General features: G+C 39.4%; 1 protein-coding gene across 1 annotated transcript; it reads left to right on the top strand.

The window, feature by feature from the left end:
- Positions 1-842: 842 nt before the first annotated feature.
- Positions 843-8,671, top strand: LOC118815799 (bifunctional protein GlmU-like). The gene is made up of 3 exons (XM_036582160.1): positions 843-911; positions 7,270-7,455; positions 8,335-8,671. Exons 1-3 carry the CDS (start codon positions 909-911, stop codon positions 8,584-8,586), a joined length of 441 nt encoding a protein of 146 aa, XP_036438053.1. The 5' UTR covers positions 843-908; the 3' UTR covers positions 8,587-8,671.
- The last annotated feature ends 9,920 nt before the right edge of the window (positions 8,672-18,591 follow it).

Raw genomic sequence — 18,591 nt, 5'->3', positions numbered from 1 at the left:
GCAACATCTGAGCAAATGCTATGCTTTGGATTGACCAATGTATGGTCAATAAATAAACAGGCTAAGACATTTGCAAAACATGAAAACATGAACATGAATACACACACACATACACACACACACACACACACACACATCATCCAAACCGCTTATCCCTCTGGGTCGCAGGGGGGTGCTGGAGCTTACACCAGCTACCATTGGGCAGAAGGCTTGATACACCCTGGATGGGTCGCCAGTCCGAATTAAATTCTATTACGAATAGTAATGTAATTATAAAAAAAAATAACAGTTCATTTGGCTTAAATATTATTAAAATACTTAAATAACAGCAATTGGGCCAGTCCTGGTCCAGTGTCATGCAAACATATGGGCCAGATTTGGTCAAATTTGACTGTAAAGAAAGATTTTCTCCATTTATAAAGCAGTGCATGTTGTTATGGCTGTATGAGTGGATAAAATAAGCTTCTTAAGAATGTTTTTATCTGAGGAAGCTTGTTAACTTTCAATAGATAAGTAACATGATTTTTGTCCTGTGAACACAGGGTTCACATGAACCTAAACATACGCAAAAGTGTGAATTACACATTTTGTTAATTTTCTCTGTCGTCTGCAGAGAACACACTTTCACATGTTACATTTGTGTCCTCCACATTTTAATACCCAACTTCTATTTATCTATTTATTTATGCTGGAAAATAAATAGATAAATAGAAGTGTGAATAGAAATATGAAATGTGCCAAAACATTTGCACAGGCCACATTTTATGTCTTATATTTTCCCAATATGTCTAAACAGTGCGCTAAAACACGCAGAAGTTTTTTTGCTTAGGTGTCATGTGATTTGCTGCTCATGTCAGGGGTCCGAAGTCCACAGTTATACAGTACTGGAATACTTTGGAGCTCCTGAAATGGTAAGTTCCTGCTTTAATTCCTGCTGCATTGTGCATGCTATTTGGAGAAGGGTTGGAGAAAATCAGGGCATGAGCTATAACACTATAACCTGGCAATCGCTGCTCTCTAGAGGCTTTTTAACAGTAGTCCAGGCTGCACACTCTGTTCTGATCCTTTGCTTGAAAACTTTGTCCATATTTCATCCAGGAGTCCCTCTTGCGTCTTTCAGCAATTCCTTCTCAGCTGCATGAAAATGAATTGGATTGATATGTGTTGTCAGTATATTCCATATAAACACACACTGAATTGCCAGCTCCACTTTTAGCTGCACTTATTGGCCATATTATCAGAAACACCTACCATATGGGTGCAGACTGTAGGTTTCATTTATTGAATGTAGCCCATCTGTACCTGCACAATTTATTAGCTCCCTTTATTCTGTCCATCAATGAAAAGGGACTCCCACAGAACCACTACGGACCACATATTATCTGTATGGTGGACAGCAGTTCAGCAGTGACTGACATGGCAGAGTGGCAGCAGTGTTGCAGGGCTTTTTGAACACTGTGTACAGTATTGAAATATATTTTCAGTTTATTTATGTATTTTTAGCACAAGGTCAGTCTTTATAAACACAAAACTACCGCCCAGTAAGAAGTAAATGCTAATATGGCTTTATCAGCACAGCCTGTCATCTAAATAAAGCACAATCTATCACTTTTTCCCAAGCTCATAATCACCACTGATGAATAAACTACCTTGGTCAGATTATGCCCAGCCTTTTAGGGTCCTTGGGGAAAGAATGTACTCCCTATAGGCTACTTAAAGTCAGACAGATCTGAGCCCCCTCATTTCCAGAAGCTATAGCAGCACGATGAATGAATAATTTAGCGTGAGCCTTCACCATTGTTATGCTAAATTACCCTAAATTGGGCTTATGTAATCAGAAGCACTCTTAAACCGCCCTTGTCCCATTCCAACCACGGAAATATTTTTGTTTTACTCCATCCTGCACCACTACAAGTGTTTATGTGTAGGTTCATATGCCTACACTGTGGAGACTGGGGCTTTAATGAGCTGAATACAGTGAAGAAGCACTTCAGTGCAGGATGATTAGGCTAATTTTGTGTGTTTAAAAACGTGTCGCCATCATTGTGCCCTGTCTTTTGGAGCTGAACCGCATGGAAGCAGCTCGCTGACAGGTTATGAACATTATTGTTGTCGCAATAATAATGCCACTACATAGCATTTCAGTCAATGCGTGTAGGTGGGAGAACATTCTCTGCATGCGAACATTCTTTTTCTAGCATAGATACTGGCTTCACACTCGCTAGCAGTTGTCTCATGGCCACCTTTCCAGCTGTCTCGACAATAAATGTCATAGCCCACTCTGCGTTCTCCATAGATTATACGTGGCCATCAGCCACTCTTTAACCATAGACGTTAGAGGAACATTATTCCCTGACCATCATAGGGCTATTACCACAATGCTTGTAGTGATTACCCTCCCTGGTAGGGCTGTAGTGTTTGGCAGCAGTTAGTGAGCTATTCACCGCAGGCAGTGATTGTCCTGCTCTACGTGGAAGGCTGAAGATTGAAGCTTTCAATTTACACTCACAATATACCATTACGCACCTTCTGAAGTAAAACCTCAAGGTCAGGCCAGATCATAGCGCATATACATATATGTATGAATATCTTCCTTAAAAGGCATCAACAGTCTTTCCAGTCAGTTTCCACCGTAACATAAAATGGTGTGTCGTGCTACAGTTTTAACAGACTGTCAGTACATTTATATTTATGGCATTTAGTAGATGCTCTTATCCAGAGCAACTTACAGCTAGATCATTTTATACAGGTATGTAAAGGTAGCATTAGGAGTCTTGCTCAAGGAAGCTCATTGGTATAGCATAGAGAGCTTGCTCAGGAAACTGAAGCCCAGTCTAAGGCGTGAAAGGAGAGGGGAGAGCGGAACACAACCTAACACATTGTGGTCTTTATGAAATAATTTTTTCAAATATTTAACACAGGCAAAATGTGTAGTTGATTCGTGCCTTCGTAACTTCAAAACGCTTTAAGACACAGACATGATCCACATATCAGAACACTTAGCAGACCTGACCCTAACTAGCTGACAATATCTCATTGAGTTGTGATGTCAGCATCACTGGGTAATTCGGCTTGGAAAATCACCCAAAATCCTGACATTATTGCTCTGCATTAGCCTTCATATTCCAACAAAGGGTTAAAGCAGCGACATAATTCACACATCAAATCACTCAACAGACTCTGCCCACACAATCCAGAGTGATTTCATTCAACTGTGACCATCCTTCAACCAGCAATCCAGCTCCAAATCACCTAAAACCCACTCACTACTGTTATATTATATCTCTGCTTTTAGCCTTTATATTATAAACAAAGGGTTAAAAATAGATTGAAATAGATGATTCACACACCAGAACACTCAGAGGAACCTTCCATCACTAGCCAGAGTGAGAGAAACCAGCTCTAATATCCCACAACCCAGAAATACAGCACAAAAACACAGCCAGATCCACTGTAAAACATGCTATTAACTCTCTGCTTTAGCTCTCATATGGCAACAAAATGATTAAGTTGGAATAATCATGTTCATGTTAAGTATACCTAAACCTAAAACACTAACATCTGAAAGACACTAATAAAGTAGAAGAAAATCCCTGTTTTCAGGTGTTTCTCTTTTTCATTTTAAAATCTATATAAACATATAAACAAAAATACAGAATCGACTTTATTTGTCTTTGTTTGCTAAAAGTGTCTTGGTTGTAACGCTGTGTAAGAACTAACCTCCCAGTATGGAGGTTTTACTTAAGCCTAACTAGCACTCGCTATGAGCTTGTCAGCTGCTTCAAAGCGGTGCTACCTTGTAGGAAACAAGATGATGAAGGTTGGTTTTTGTGATTTACACAAACAGCTCAGTAACCGAAAAAACTTGTTTTGAAAAAAATCACTTACATGCTCTGAAAAAACTTTTTGGCACAGATCTCTTTAAAACACTGACAAATCACTCAGAATTTTGGTGGGCAACTGTGGCTAGGAATTGTGGTAATGTGGCCAGAAGCGCATGCTGCTTGACCTTGTATAACAATATAAAAAGTCTGTGTTAAATTGTGCCCTGCGTTTGGTTGTTCCCCACAGTTCCCTACCAACTACCAACAGAAAACTGTAGGCCTGATTGATGAACAACATGTCTGTTTGCTCTTACATTGCCAGATATTAGCGACATTCCTTGCAGATTATATTAACGAATATTTACTTAACATTTAAATAAAAACATTATTTGGAACTGAAAACATGACAAAATCCAACATTTTAAATTTGTGATGACAAGTGTAATATTCCTTGTGCATATTCAGTGAGAGACTCGAGGTTGAAGCTTTAGCATTAGCTAGCCTAGAAAGCAGGAGCTATCCTGCTATCCTGCTTTCTAGGCTAGATAATGCTAGCTAATGCTAAAGCTTCAACTTCGAGTCTCTCACTGAAACTGTTATTGTAGAATGACAAAGTGCACCTATATGATAGCTCCTGCTTTCTAGGCTAGCTAATGCTAAAGCTTCAACTTCGAGTCTCTCATTTAACCTAGTTGGTGACCTTACCCGAAAGTTGCTTAACAAAATGTTGTTAGATTTCTGAGTGTTGTTAGATAAGCTGGACCAACAAGGCAAGAGTGTCTAATAGAGTGGCACTACTCCAGCAGCACTGCTGTGTCTGATCCACTCATACCAGCACAACACACACTAACACTCCGCCACCACTTCAGTATCACTGCAGTGCTGAGAAATATCCACAACCCAAATGAAACCTACTCTGTGGTGGTCTTGTGGGGGTCCTGATGATCTGATCACCTGAGTAGTCTGTTATTGTAGAATGACAAAGTGCACTAAAAGAGAGGAACGTCTGCTGAGTGCTAATAGCTCCTTTTTGTGGAGAATCTGCTAAACATGGTTTGAGGATAACCTGTTTATCATTTGTTCATTTGATAAACTGTGAAGTTTATCAATAATGTAAATTTTAATCGATTAGTTTTTTTAATTTAGTTTTAATTTTAATTAATTAAGTACTTGCATCAGCCTTATCAAAGATAATATCCGTTAATGATTAAAGGATGAGGCTTAGGTTCTGCATGGAAAATTACATATATTGGGATTTGTTAGAGGTTTATTTGTATGTTACTCGTTCTTTGCAATGTCAGTCTCGTAATGGCCAAAATCATAATCAAGTTTGGCAATGTATTGTGTAGCTCTGGGCCTGATGTGTAATCAGCAAGAGACTGAGAAAGAGAGGGCTAACGGCAGAACAGACTGCGTTGCCAAGGTCTGAAGGCCGAAGCGCAGTTTACAATGCTCCAGCTGGCCAGTGTCCTGAAAAGGCGTCTCTTGTGCAGCCTCCAGGTGTCCAGCCGTCTCCTTTCAGCGCTGTGAAGAGCACGGAGAAGTGCGGAGAGATAAGCAGAGGCAGGCGGACAGTGGAGCAGGCGAGGCCTATAGAGAGAGAGAGAGGGGCCAGCCTGAGGGAGAAGGAGAAAGAGAGGCAGATAAAGATGAGCGAGAGAAAAAAAGACGTGTTGAATGAACGCGTTGACCCGCAGAACACAAAACGCAAACAGTGCTCATTCTCCAATACATTCACAGCTTGTGGTTGGAGAAAGACACACACACATAGACCTACTTATACTCACAAAAACGCAACCCTCATGTCTTCTTTGGTGACTGCACAATTGTGGAAGTCACTAAAAGTGTTAAATAACATTGAAACAACCTGTTGTTATCCATTCTGAGTAACACTCTTTGAAGGAGTTTTGTTTTCTTGAGGTTTTGTACCCAGAATAGACAGGACACTATGGATGGCTCATATACACCGTTTGTAGACACCTGCTCGTCCAGGGTTTCTTCTGAAATAAAGGGTATTAATAGGGAGTTTGTACCGCCTTTACTGCAGTAACAACAACTACTAGTCTCGAAAGGCTTTACACTAGATGTTGGAACATTGCTGTGTGGATTTGATTGCATTCAGCCAGCCAATTGGACTGATGTTGGATGATTAGTTCTTGGATGGAGCTCCATTACTCCAGAGGACATAGTTCCGCTGCTCCACAGCCTGATGCTGGGGGGCTTTATACCCCTCAAGCTGATGCTTGGCATTGGACATGGTGATCTTAGGATCATGTGTGGCTGCTCTTGAGTGTACTATTCTATTGATTAGTGCTTTTCTGTGGAGATTGTACAAGCTGTGTGTGCACAATTGAACACCTGTATCAGTAAAGGGTGACCTGAAAGTAGCTGTTTGGATACATTTGGACATCTAGTGTAGATTTGATGACAGCAGGGTGCTCTTGCACTTCTCTCTCTAAACTCAACTGAACTCAACTTAAAGAAGCTGTATTGGTATGATCATTTGGCTTGGTCTATAGCTTAAATATATGCAAGCACTTATCTTCTGCAGAGCCACCTCATAAACAATATAACCATAATCAAAATGTCATTACAAAGTATGAAGTTACAGTTATGTATGTTAACCCAGTTACATTGACCTAGCAAGACCACATTTCAATTGGATTTCACAGAGAATGCCCTCGTAATACCTACTTGCAGCCAGCTGAGGAGGGATGAGGGTAATGTAATTACCCTGTAATTACCAACTGAATTAGCTTCTAATATTACCTAATAATCTATAACATGCCAGTTTGACAATATTTATGTTTCATGTTAACAAACACAAAGAGTGTTAACAGTGTTACCTGCCATCTGTGCAGAAAACATACATACATCATCCAGCTCAGTGTGTTAAACTGGGTCAGTGGCGGAGGAGAGAGTCCATCGAATCAGCTAACAAGCAAATTCAGCAAAGCTCACCCATTTAACTCTCTAGCAGAGAGTGGATCTCATGCCTCAGAGTTTCTTTGGGTCATTTGCATATTCAACCGAATTCTTTGCCAAGAAAAATCTTTGTAAGAATCTTTCAAGTGGTATTTGAAACAGGTATGTGTATAGATGGTGGTGTTCTGTGTGCATATCCTATAAAGCAGTTTTTCTATTGTACACATTTTTATACTAATCATAGACAAAGTGAATGGTTAAATAAAAAAATCATGTGGCACGTGAAAGAGACTGATAATTTGCATAATATCGGCACATATTTGAATTATTGCTATTGCGGCACCTGTTTTAAATTAATAGTGTGAATTATTGATCCAAGGCTAATGAACACATTACATCACAGTGTTGCCAAAGCATTTAATTCCATTGATCATATATCAGTCTATTAATTAGTCAGTACACCCACAGGTACAAGAACTGCATATGTTTCTCTTTACTCTTTCTCTCTCTGTGTGTGTAGGAAGGTGCGTGCTCGTCTCTGCGTGTATTTGCGCTGCGTTGTGGCCCGGGGCAGGAGCTCCTCTCCAGTCTACAGGCTTTTGTGGAGGAGCGGCAGCTCAAAGCTCCATTCATCATCACTTGTGTGGGCAGTGTCACCAGGGCGACGCTGCGGCTGGCCAATGCCACAGCCAGCAACACCAATGAGGTACTTACAGTGCTGAACAGTAGTTGTGGGGCACTTCTTCTGCCATTTGTTTTTTAGAATTATTTATTTTTTATTGTTTTATGGAAATTGTGTTTACCATATCCAAAAGTACATCTTTTCAGCTATCAGTACTAATTAATACTTTGGCTCCAACAGAAAACTAGCAAACTAAAAATCTTTCACTTAACCCTCCCCCCATTTTACTACAAAACAAATGCTGGCTTGCTCAACTGAATGCATAAATGCATACAATGCATACAAACCAGAGACCTTCAATAATCCAACACATTCTGAAAGATAGAGAAAGTTTGAAAACTATGAAACCGTATATTTTAAATTGAGGTAAGTTCATCTGACAGTTGCTGTACACCTACTGGCCACTTTATTAGAAACCCCTACCTTGATGGTACACCTTCCTGGTGTACCGTTAGAGACTATTGTTCATTTTCCCATGCACATTTTTAGTTAACCACCCTGCAGCACTTCATAAGTAGTCACTTTTGGTTGGTGTGTGCTAGCAGTAACACTAATGTGTAAAAACTGAGCATATTAAAGGCTAAGCATGCTTATTTAGAAGTGAACAATATCTTGTGTATCAGTGACAGTATTAGACTCAAACCTTTCAGGTGCCTAAACCAACAATATGTGCTTTTAACAATGCGTTAAAAACATTAGGAAAATAATTCTGTCAAACTGTCAAAAAAATAAAACTGACAAAATCTGCTCTTCATACCAAAGAAGACACTTTGATGAACATAAAGCTGACGCTAAATATACCCAAAGGTTTAGCACATAGCTGCTTTATGCTACCTAAACCTCTGCAGGTGTTTTTCTTAATGAGTTGAAGAGAGTTTTGACAGGCTGTTTGTTTTTGTGTAGGTGATTCAGCTGCAGGAACGTTTCGAGATCGTCTCTCTGGTGGGCACTTTGAACAGAGAAGCTCATCTGCATATTTGTCTAGCTGATAAAGAGGGCAAAACCATTGGGGGTCATGTATTGGGTGACCTGGAAGTGTTCACAACAGCTGAGGTGGTCATAGGAGAGGCCACTGACCTCCATTTCACCAGAGAGATGGACAGCAGGACCGGCTTCCCTGAGCTCGTCGTTCAAAAGCGTCCAGAGCAGACTTAATACATTTACTTCCTGATCATTCTGTTGTGTGAGAAAATGCAGAGTCAAGTCAATAAAACAACTGTGCATAGTTCTAAACATGTTAGCTGAGTCGTAACAAATTCTTTTTTTCACAAATTTTTGGCTTTTTATTATAAATGCACATTTAAAGGAATTGTTCAGCCAGTACACAGTTATTCATCTGAAGGTTACTTTTATGCTGGAGCTACGAGTCTAATGTAGTTAACAAGTAATAGAAGCTTATAGCCACTAAATACTATCGTTGCACTTTTGCATCAAATGTTGTATAGATAAAAAAAGTAGTCAGTGCCTTCTTAAAGGCTGAATTTTGCATATACTTTTGTTCATTTTTATAGATAACAATACTGTTTGTCATATAGAGTAACCACATGTCCAGTTTTGGACCGGATAGTACAGTTTTGAACTCCACTGACTGGTTTATACTGTTGACCAGACGTTAAAATGTTTGGCCGAGTCTTCCTCTAAATGCATGCAGGCAGGGGGTTCAGCATCAGCTGCGTCTCAAACAAATACTATACTAGCAAGTTAAATTAATACACCATCAAACGTGCCATTAGTATTTTGAACAAATTATTTACAAATCCATTTTCTAAAAGTAAATGATTTTACCTGTATTCAATTAAAATCAGTACAAAGACAAGATATTTTATGTTTCAACTAATTAAATTTGATTGATTTTGTGTATATATACACATTCTAAATTTGACGCCCAGCAAACATAGTTGGCACAGTGGCTTGTTTACCACTGTGTTACAACCCCTTTCCATTTAACAACATCCATTAATCGTGGGAACTGAGGACACCAATTGTTGGACTTGTGAAAGCAGATTTTTTTTGTCTCATTCTTACTTAATGTAACATTTCATCTGCTCAACAGTCTGGGGTCTCCATTGTCATATATTGCACTTTATAATACACCAAACATTTTCAGTAGGAGACGACAGGCAGGCCAGTCTAGCACCTGCACTCTCTTACTGTGAAGCCACGCTGTTTTAGCACATACAGAATGTGGCTTGGCATTGTCTTACTGAAAACAAGCAAGGGTGCTCCTGCAAAAGGCATCTTCTAGATGGCAACATATGTTGCTCCAAGGTGAATATCCCCCCCTCAGCATATTCAGCATATAATGTGCAAGATTACCTGTTAACACACCCCCATACCATGCCAGGCACTGACTTTTGAACATTGCATTGGTAACAATTAGAATGGTCCTTTTTCTCTTTGGCCCAAAGAACACAATGTCCATTATTTGCAAGAACACTTTGAAAGGTGGACTCATCAGACCACAGCATGTTTCCACTTTACAACAGTCCATCTCAGATGAACTTTAGCCCAGGGAAGTTGGCGGCGTTTCTGGATGGAGTCTTAACTTGCATTTGTAGATGAAGTGAGAAACTTTGTCTACTGAAAAGAGTTTTCCAAAGCATTTTAAAGCCCATGTGGTCGTTGTCATTACAGAAGCATGTTAGTTTTTATGCAGCGCTATCTGAGGAATTGAAGGTCATGGGCATTGAGTATTGGTTTTCAGCCTTGCCTTTTATGCAGAGAGACTTCGCCATATTCTCGGAATCTTTTAATAATGTTATGGACTGTTGATAGTGAAATCAATAAATTTATACGTATGGTAGTGTGCAGATTGAGATTCAGTTTGAGAGAGTGATACATTTTGCCCCTTATCAGCTGCGGTTGTATAATGATCTATATTCATACTGAATCCACTCTTCAGCAGCAAGCCTTGGGCACTTCAATCAGCATATTTTATAAATCAGAGGGGTTTGCATGGATTGACAACATCGGCAATGATAAGCCCTTAAAACCATCTATCATCAGTCTGTCCACTGTTTCACAATTATGTAATAAATGCAACAGGAGCAATTACCTGAAAGCGGACAACCTGTTGGTCATTTCCCCCCAAACTGCCTGTGGCTGGTCTGTTGGAATGACCTTAATGAACTCTCACTCAAGCTACGAGTAACAGGCTATTTATGATTAGTCTGCTCATGCAGCCTTCACCTGCCTCATAAAACTGGAGAATGAATTCATATCACACGGCACTGAATTATGTGCGGTATAAATGTAAGGCATTACTTCAAGGCTAGATTACTGTAATGCCCTGCTGGCTGGATGTCCGAGCAAAAGCCTTAACAAGCTTCGGCTAGTCCAGAATGCTGCAGCCAGAGTTCTTGCTAGAACCAGAAAATTTGACCATATCAGCCCAGTTTTATCAACCCTACACTGGTTACCAGTTAAATTTCGCATTGATTATAAAATTCTCTTACTGACTTATAAAGCTGTAAACGGACTCGCCCCTCAGTACCTGAGTGAACTTCTCTCCAATTATGAACCATCCCGCCTACTTAGATCACAAGGTGCTGGATTACTATTAGTACCTAGAATTAATAAAGTTACATTAGGGGGAAGAGCTTTCTCATACAAAGCCCCCCGGCTTTGGAATAATCTTCCTGTAAATGTTTGGGACACAGCCTCAGTGTTTAAGTCTAGGCTAAAACCTTACTTGTATAGTCAAGTCTTTGGTAATTAGTTTTCCCTGTCAGTTCTATACCTGCCAGAGTCTCTGCTGCTCTGCTAACACTGCAATCTGTGATCAGTCACCCATTACAGAATTGACTCTCTGTGTGTTTTTCAGAGGAGGATGGGATTCCCCTTCTGAGTCTTGGTTCCTCTCAAGGTTTCTTCCTGTTTCTCTTAGGGAGTTTTTCCTTGCCACTGTCGCCTCTGGCTTGCTCATGGGGGTTTGGATCCGGATTTCTTTCTGTAATGCTGAATTTTTTGTAAAGCTGCTTTGTGACAAAACCTGTTGTAAAAAGCGCTATACAAATAAACTTTGCTTTGCTTTTGCTTTGTTTTGCATTAGATAAAGGCATGGCTGATGAGTCGGCTGCAGTGCCATTGTGGCCATTTAGATGTGAGTAGTGCTTGATGAAGCTGCAGTATGGTAAGGACAGTGCATTTCCCCTCTGAGCAGGCCAAAGACAGAGCTGTGAGCAGATGCTAACGAAGGCCGACGAGTTGTGTTTAACCCTGCTGGACATGCTCAGCATTCAGCACTACAGTTACATTTACGCAGCGTGTGGAAAAGAGGCAGATAGCATCACTTACGCATTCAGGAGGGAGGCTGCTGGCTGAGATTTAGGCTGTTTAGGACAGAGTATAGCTCTCTCTCTCTTTCTCTCTACCTCTCTGTCTAACCTTTCCTCACTCACTATCCCTTTTCTCCTCTCAGTATTATATGTTATAGCATTGCATTTCCTGTCATGCCAGGAGAGTTTGCAAGTGTATTTCTGGCACTTTGTGCTTCTCAAGATCCAAGTACTCCCAATTACACATTCAATGATGTTGCGGTCTAGATTCTAGGGTGGTCAGTCCATTGTTCTGAGAACACCAGCAGCTTCTTTGTTTGATTTCTTTTTTTGACATACACATATTTACACATTTAAAGGGCCTATATGATGGAAAACTGAAGTTCCCTTTCCATTTTAAAATCAAAGGTTTTGATTTACATTGCTGAACATTGCTAAAGCTGCAATAATACAGATGCCATTTACATATAGCAGCCTAGTGAAAATGAAAAACATAACCTTCACCACGTCTGTTGTAAACATGCTCACTCGCCTCCTACAGAGGTGCCGCAGTAGTGTCGAGTGAACTTTACCAGTTTTAACACTAGGACAAAACCTCTTATCTCCATTTTAGTTGTTTTTCATTTTTTGACTTATTTTGAAAAAAGCAGTTGTCCTTTATGTTGTGTCAAAATTTCATGATGGGCAGACCAACAAAAATGGTCCAAAATTATGTGGAAAAAATATTTCTCTATTTAGTTCCATTAAAAGTTAATAACGTCATGTCAAGTTAACTTTTTTGGAGATACAAGGTTTTGTTCTGACAACAGCGAAGCTGAAAAACTACAAATGCATTGGGTTTTAAAAAATTTATTTTTTTCAATAGCTGTTAAATTCACAAAGAATGCAGACAGCTAATGTTACTGCTAGTAAGCCAAATACCTTGTTAGAATTGTATAAGTATGATAACTTCATGTCATCACTGTGTTAGAGAAATCTAGAAACTTTACCTCAGTTTAGGTAAAAACTTTTCTCTGGCATCCACTTTGTGCTGAAAAATGATAGAATCAGTGGCTAGGCTAGCAGTCAGTGTTGGTTGACACCACAGGATGGTCCATTTACAGTGATTGTATAATGTATTTGCAGCGTTGGTCCTGGAGAGCTACCTTCCTGCAGAGTTTGGTTCCAATCTTGCATTTAACAACAATACTGTATCACAAAATTTGGCATAACATGACAAATAACTTATTAAACTCTACTTTTTGGCTGTAATGAAACAATCTCTGTTTTGTCTTTAACTGCAGAAAGTTTTGTCCCTTCCAGTTCGTAATAAATTAAATAAGAGCGGCCCAAGAATTGAACCCTGGGGTACACCACAGAACACCACTGACATGATGCTTTCTGGATATTGCAGTGAGAAAACACTGATCATTGATAACATGAAAATGATATAAAATGGTGAATTCTGTCACACCATCAAGCTGAGGGATACAATGCTGCAATACAGAATTCTGCATAACAGGACAAATAACATATTAAACTCTAGTTTTAGGTTGTAGTGCCCCATTTAAAGGCATGTCTCAAAGGTCAGGAAGCACATTCATAACCATTTAATGTAATAACTTTCTGTGAGGGAGCCCATAGAGGCATTAAATTCTTCAAATGTCTGGTCTACCACTGCGATTAATTCTGAGTCAGTAAGTTTTTCTAGAATGTATCATTTCACATGCAACCATTCTGCATTTTGAAAAATTGGTGGAATTCCCCTTTAAGTGTAGCTCTATATGAGTGGGGATTCTTAGTGAAGACAAAGCTGCCTATCGCTCAGTTTGAGGACGAGGTCCAACTTGCTAACGAAATTAGCGATTAGCACTAACTCCCACCACCTGCCCTCGATTACTGTCACCTCTCAGACATATGTTTTCAGATGCTGTCCTCCTGCAGACAATGCTGGCCGCATGCAGGGGCCGTGTAAGGGGGGCATGCGTCTCTAATGAGCGCCGAGTCTACAGGTTTGTAGAGGGGAGCTAACAGGAAGCTGCCAGACGCAGGCCTAAATGGAGCTCCCTCGAGTCGCCAGCACAAAGCCTGTTCCTCCAGGCATCTTTGGGCTTTTGTTTGGGTTTGTTTGCTCAGCCTGTTGGCTGAGAGCGTTGGTGGTCTGCCCTGACCCTGCCACCCCCAACAAGCTTATCCTACAGAATCAGCTCAGAGAGAAAAGTACTGGGATAAATGGGAGGGCCGACACTCTGCGATGATTCAGAAGCTGACTCGTAGAGAGACGTTATGTTTGATCTATGTCCAGAACATGTCTATGGATACACTGTTTTGCATTCCTGTTGAATTTTTACAGAGAGAGAGAGAGAGAGAGAGAGAGAGAGAGAGAGAGAGAGAGAGAGAGAGACAGAGAGAGATAAGAAAGGGAGAGAGGGAAAAAAGCAAGTGAGACATTATTTCAAATACCACTACATTTGAATGAGATATTTAAATGGGCCTGTAAAAGCAAAGCAAGTTTATACACTGTGGTCATTCAAAGTGCTTTACAAATGAGAAAATACAAGGATCAATCAAATTAAACTAAAAAAAAGTTGGAGGAGAACAGATTAAAAACATGATTAAATTATAATTTAAAAATAGGTTTAAAAGAGAAAATATTAAACATTAATTAAAATGTTACAGGGTAGAAGTGTGGTAGAGCTAACAGTGTTTATAACTGAGCTGAAACCTGCTTGAATAGGAATGTTTTCAGCCCAGATTTAAAAGTGTCCACTGTCAGTGCTTTTCTAATGCTCTCTGTCAAATAGTTCTATTTAAGAGCAGCATAGTAGCTAAACGCTGCTTCTCCATGTTTAGTCTTCACCTTTGGTGGGACTAACAGACAAGTTTCTAATGATGAGTTCTGCTCAGCTCATTTCACTGCAACATATGAAATAAAAATGCTGGTCCTGCACCATTGAGCAATTTATAGACCAGTAATAGCATATTAAGGTCTATTCTGTAACAGACTGGTAGCCATTGTAATGATTTAAGAATGGGGGGTGATGTGCTTCCTTCTTTCAGAGTGAAACTCTGGCAGCTGTATATAGATTTAGCTGAAGCTGTTTGTCTTTTTGGAGTCCAGTTAGGAGACCATTACAGTAATCAATTCTGCTAGAAATAAAGCCATGGATGAGTTTCTCCAGGGCTGCTTCAGTCAGAAAATCTTGTTGATGTTCTTAAGGTGATAAAATGCTGATTTAGTGGCTGCTTTGATTTAACTGCTAAAACTGATATATGAGTATATTAGTACACCAATGCTAGTCCTTTAGATTTTAGGGCTCTCAAGTCCAGATAGGCAGTTACACTCTTAGAAAAAAAGGTATGAACCTGTCACTGGCGTGGTACCCCTCCTGTCACTGGGGTGGTACCCCTCCTGTCACTGGGGTGGTACCCTCAATGGCACATCTCAGTACCTTTAGTCAGGGAACATAATTGTGCCATAATCCATTGAAATTATATTTTCTAAGTTGTATTGACTCCACAGACCCCATCTAGTCTTAAGGCTTTTTATTTGATTGTTCTCATTTAAAACATTAGGTTATGAAAACATACAAATATGTATTTTTCACCTGGGAAAAACTTATTTAAGGTGCACAATTGGACCCTAAAACTACTGTTGTACCTTTGAAGGTACATTTACATTGTTTGTACCTTGATGAATGAAAAACAGTGTAGTCTGTGCCTCTTATTTGCTATTCCCAAATAAAATTTCTAACAGTGTAGTCTGTGCCTCTTATTTGCTATTCCCAAATATAATAATCTCTGTTTTATCTTTATTTAACTGCAGAGCGTTTTGTCCCATCTAGTTAGTGATGAGCTCAAGACACTTACAAAGTGAGTCAAGCAGACCATAGTTGTTTGAGGAGAGGGCCCAGTACATCTGAGTATCATCTTCATAGCTGTGGTAAAATTTCCCATAGTCTTGTAGGAGTTGACCAAAAGTCAGCACGCATAAATTAAATAAGAGTGGCCCTAAAATTGAACCCTGGGGGACACCACAGGTCACTGGCACTCTCTCAGAAACATTACTTTCTACTTCAGCAAAGTAGTTCCTTCCTTGTAGATATAAACTGTGCCATTTTAGGGCAGGTCCTGAGAGCCCAACCCCGTTCTCAAGTCTATCTATAAGATTTAATGGTCAATGATATCAAAGGCAGTGCTGAGAGCAGGAGTAGAATAGATATTTTTCCATCATCCGAATTGAAATTAGTGTCTTCAATAATCTTCAATAACCAATAACCTAAGCATTAACCTTAAATAACCTTAAAGCAGTCTCAGCGCTATGACTAGGCTGGAATCCTGACTGAAATTTGTCTAGACAGCTGAGAGAGTTCAGTTGATACTAATTGAGGGGTCACATTGTTTTTTTGACTACAATGGTGAAAAAAACTTTTGCTTTGATTTGGTAGTGTTATTATTGATAATAATAATGAACCAAAATGTAGTCTTAGTACACTCACTTGCAAGAGTCTGATCTGACCCACAGTATCTTATTCAGAACTGGAGCCCGACAGTAGCCAACAAAATTCTGTCAGAATCTGACTGTAGCCAACAAAATTCTGTCTCAATCCAATTTTAACCCAACAAAATTTATTTTGTCTGACTGTATCACTGAAAACAATAGCCCACCTATCAGCCAAAATGAAGTTTAAATTACACATTAACTAAATCAGGGGCAAATGCAAGCCAAATCTGTTGGTGCTGAATGCAGATGTGGGTTGTTTGACTGTGAAAGTGGAAAATCAAATATGAACCTGTGAGTAATTTAGTGAAAGGAGAGAAAGATGGTGAGGAACAAAAGAAAGAAAGACCCCCACAGCCCTCATAAACTGTTTTGTATTAATCTGAATAATGCAAATCAGCTGTATTAGGTGACTGTTCGTGGTCTGTCAACCTGCTTAGTTTGTACACAGCACTAGTGCAGTGAAATAACCTGTACTGGAACGCTGTTGCTTCAGCCTCTCTCTCTCTCTCTCCCTCTCTGTCCATAAAGCTTAATGACCACAGTAATGGCCACTGCCTGCTCCACTGCTGATGGACCATAATCATGTCCATGTTCATGTAATCTCTTCCTCTGACAACATCACAGTCCATCTAACTGACCGCCCATACATCGCTTTCTCAAATAAATTAAATCTCTTGCAATTTTTTCAATGAGCCACTTTAATAGAGTGCATTGTGCTTGCTTGCAGCTATTAAGGTGAACCACCTTTGATTCATTTGTCAATCAATTATTTTTCAGTTTATTTGTTCCATGCAATTGGTAGCAATTGGTTTTATGATGTAACAACCGCCTTCAGTGCATCAACCAATAGCAAACATTTGTCTTTGATGTTACTGATATTATTGGTATAGAACACAGCAGGGGTCGACAAAGAGATTTCACCTCGGGTGAAATTTTTTGGGCCAAGCTTACAAGGTTACCCCCCAAAACGCTTTATTAGACACACACCCTCATTCATGTTCTTAATTCTTGGTACTCTCATCCACTTGCACACTCATTCACATCATAACACATGATAGTAAGGCTGTTAAAAGGTGTCTAAGATGTCTAAGATAAAGTGACTATATGAGCTATTAGGCCCAGTGGAACAGTAAATATACACCACAGTTATAAAGTACATTGCAAAAAATCAGCATTTTGCCACAAAAGTAGAGAGTTTACTTCTGGGTATATAACGGCAGTAGCGCAGCCTTGAAACAACAGGACTTTAGGCTAATCCTGAGAGTTTAACCAATATATTGGACAGAAAACAGAAAGCTTTTATGATATTGTGATGCAATATCAAAATACAAAAACAGTTTGAACCTCTGAATAGTCACAGTTTGACAAAATAGATAATCCTAATTTGTTGTTGAAATTAGTAAACCTGTAAATTGTGTTTCTGCTAGAAAAAAAAGTATCTCAAATTTTTCTGATTTTCATTTTTTTACATTATTTGAGTGCCCTTTATATTGCCTATGATGATGAATGGATGAATAGAAGAGCTCCAAAATTTGCAGACCATACTGGGACACCAGCTTAAACATGCTTAGACCAGCATGGAATTCATGCTGGTATGGGCTGTATTTTTCAGCAGGGGTTACTAATACTGTCATGGTCCAAGTTGGCCATTATATTTAAACTAATTTTCTAGCTTGATAACTTCAAGACTGTGGTTAATTTTTTGTCATATAACCCTGAACGTACATTAGCCAATTATTTCATTGTTTTAGGAAGAAGGACTTGTTCTATAAGGGTGGTTTTTCCACCCCATTTTTAAAAAAGTTAGAACACAGTACAATGACAACATATCAAATGTTGAAAGAAATTTAGAAAAAAATGTATTGCTTTGTGAAAAATGTATGCCCATTTAAATTTTATGTTTTAAAAAAGTTGGGACGGGGCAACAAAAGACTTATAAAGTTGTGTAATGCTAAAAAAAAAACACCTGGCGGTTGATTGGCAACAGTTCAGTAACATGAAAAAAGAGCATCCCAGAGAGGATGAGTCTATCAGAAGTAAAGATGGGGAGGGATTCACCACTCTGTGAAAGACTGTGCAGGGAAATAGTGCAACAATTCAAGAATAACATTTCTCAGAAATCTCTGTACCCAAGGGACAAGGCTGAAAACCAATATTGGCTGGCTGCGATCTTTGGCCCTCAGGTGGCACTGCATTAAAAACAGACATGATTCTGTGGTGGAAATCACTGCAGGGGCTCAGAAACACTTCCGAAAACCATTGTCTGTGAAAACAGCTCGTCGCTTCATCTGGAAATGGCATCAAATTCAAAATGGGCATATATTTTTCAAAAAACAAACAATTTCTACATTTGATGTGTGGTACTTGTACTATTTTTTAAATAGAAATAGGGTTTAAATA

Source organism: Colossoma macropomum, unplaced genomic scaffold (assembly GCF_904425465.1).
Source record: "Colossoma macropomum unplaced genomic scaffold, Colossoma_macropomum, whole genome shotgun sequence".
NCBI classification, from domain to species: Eukaryota; Metazoa; Chordata; class Actinopteri; order Characiformes; family Serrasalmidae; genus Colossoma; species Colossoma macropomum.
The sequence above is the reverse complement of the archived record's forward strand: the minus strand, read 5'-3'. Positions and strand labels throughout refer to the sequence as shown.